The following is a 2,539-nucleotide window of genomic DNA, read 5'->3' on the forward strand; positions in this document are numbered from 1 at the left end:
CCGAATGTGACAACCATGCCGGGCTTGATGAAACCAGTTTCAACACGACCCACTGGGACAGTTCCGATACCACCAATCTTGTACACGTCCTGGAGTGGGAGACGGAGGGGCTTGTCTGAGGGCCTCTTCGGCTCCTGGATCTGGTCGAGGGCATCCAGGAGTGTTGGGCCCTTGTACCAGTCAAGGTTGGTGGACCTCTCAATCATGTTGTCACCCTCAAATCCAGAGATGGGGACAAAGGGAATCTTGTCGGGGTTGTAACCGACCTTCTTCAAGTAGGATGACACTTCCTTGACAATTTCATCATACCTTGCCTTGGAGTACTTTGGAGTTGTGGCATCCATCTGTTCCAAGAACCCAAGAATAAAGATCAGTAGCAAGCCAAAGAAATCTTCTCAAATACACGTGACAAGACAGGTATCAATGCAAAACGAGTAATAAACTTAACTTGAAAGAAGAGACTAGAAATATACCTTGTTACAGCAGCAGATCATTTGCCTCACACCAAGGGTGAAGGCAAGGAGTGCGTGCTCACGGGTCTGGCCATCCTTGGAGATACCAGCTTCAAAACCACCAGTGGTGGAATCAATGATAAGCACAGCACAGTCAGCCTGGGAAGTCCCAGTAATCATGTTCTTGATAAAGTCACGATGTCCAGGGGCATCAATGACAGTGCAGTAGTACTTGGTGGTCTCAAACTTCCACAAGGCAATATCAATGGTGATTCCACGCTCGCGCTCAGCCTTGAGCTTGTCCAGCACCCAGGCATACTTGAATGACCTCTTGTTCATCTCAGCAGCTTCCTTCTCGAACCTCTCGATGACACGCTTGTCAATACCTCCAAGCTTGTAGATCAAGTGGCCAGTGGTGGTTGATTTTCCAGAGTCAACATGGCCAATGACCACAATGTTGATGTGACTCTTTTCCTTACCCATGATGATATATTAGAGCTGAACTGTTCTACAAGAAGATATGAAATGTTTAAACAATCAATGGTAGAGTAAAAAATTACAAGAAGAAAGCATACTCAACATAAAGTATAAGTCAAATCAAATTAATAGTTTCAGATTATATACAAGTGTTATTAATTAAACACCAGAAGAGAACTAAGAAATAAACAAAGGCAGTACTGGAAGAACTGTTTAGATAGTAATTATTCGTAAATACCGCATGACTGTTAAAAAATACGGCATGAAAATCTAATAACTATTATCCATAATAATTAGGGCATAAAATCATCCCAGATTTTTTCCAGCTTCAATTTTCAAAGCTACAGGGTTAAAACTGCAAGTCTGTTATCTCAAATCTAAACAAAATCATCGCCCAAGTAAAAGCACAACCAATCAAAACAAACATAAAGAAATCTATATAAAACCATATTTAAATATGCCAATGAAAATAACACAGACGTATAAAACGGTAGTTATCTTCGAGAAATCTTATATCACAGCGATTAATTTCTTAGATCTATCTGTCAAACAAGAACAAATTTCATGCAGCAACTTATAACACGAAATAAAAAATAATACGAATTTAAAAAATAACAAAAAAATCCATGCAGGATACAGCTTAAAATTCTAGATTAAAGCCGAGAAATATATCACAAATCTTCGACAAATAAGTCACTGATCAGCAACTCAGTTATGTAATTTTGATCAAAACTACAACGGAAATCAAGAGAAGATAACAGGTACCAGAAAATCCAACCTTGATAGAGAATTGGATTAAACCCTGGCCGCAAGAGAGATGGTAGGAAGAGAGTAGCTAATGACGGTGTGGAGAGATTGGAGGGTTTGGTATATTTATGTTACTAAAGTGATATTTTGTTCTTCCTAGATTAACCCTCCACAATAATTCTGAATACCAAATATATCCTGTGACTTTTATAGCCGCCATGGCTATGGTTTGACACTCTATTTCACAAGTTTTTTTAAAAACATTATATTTTAAAAAACAATCACAGGAAGCAGTAGAGATGCACTCGCTGCTAAATACGAACTCATTATTATACTGGGGTTGTTTCACGCGCTTAAGGAATGCGTGAGAGGGCGGAGAAGTGTTGTTTGTGTCCACATTCCGGTTTAAGGATTAGTCAGGTCCCTGGAAAGCGTGGAAAATTTTGAGTGAAGGGGAAATGCGTGCTGCCGAAGGCAGGTAAACGACGACGTCGTGTTGTCTGCTCAGTGAAAACGAATATCCTAACATTCTCTTTTGGGCCGAAAAAAGGATTTTCTTTCACATGGGCTGGACCTGTTGCCGTGGAGATTGATGGATAAATTGTGGTAATTCTTAATAATCAATGTGGGGTCGCTTTGATGCATGTGGTCTCCCTTTTTATTTAACCCAGAAAATAAAAAAAATAAAAATTCAATTCACTCTTAAATTTTTCTCGAACAAATTGTCATGATGAAAAGGCTAATGTGTCCAAACTTCCCTTCAGCCTTTCTATAATTGTTATTTCACCTCTTATCAAAGAGTTGCAACTAAAATACAAAGTGGCAGTGAATTATTGAAGTCCCAGCACATATAACTGCACAGG

The 2,539-nt window shown here is 39.3% G+C and overlaps 1 protein-coding gene across 4 annotated transcripts in view; it reads right to left on the bottom strand.

Annotated features, from left to right (window-relative positions):
- The window catches only part of LOC105127416 (elongation factor 1-alpha), an 8,334-nt gene extending 6,518 nt beyond the window's left edge, over window positions 1–1,816 (bottom strand). Inside the window, exons 1-3 of one of the 4 annotated variants that reach the window (XM_011028690.1) lie at window positions 1,708–1,816; window positions 474–955; window positions 7–344 (exon numbers count right to left, since the gene is read on the bottom strand). In XM_011028690.1, coding sequence (XP_011026992.1) covers window positions 7–344; window positions 474–935 — 800 coding nt within the window. In that variant the 5' untranslated portion in view covers window positions 936–955; window positions 1,708–1,816. Of the gene's footprint in view, window positions 1–6; window positions 345–473; window positions 961–1,694 lie in introns of all 4 variants that reach the window. The other 3 variants (XM_011028691.1, XM_011028693.1, XM_011028694.1) reach the window with 3 other exon arrangements.
- Between the last annotated feature and the right edge of the window lie 723 nt (window positions 1,817–2,539).

This window comes from Populus euphratica, unplaced genomic scaffold (genome assembly GCF_000495115.2).
Source record: "Populus euphratica unplaced genomic scaffold, PopEup_1.0 scaffold13.1, whole genome shotgun sequence".
Classification (NCBI taxonomy): Eukaryota; Viridiplantae; Streptophyta; class Magnoliopsida; order Malpighiales; family Salicaceae; genus Populus; species Populus euphratica.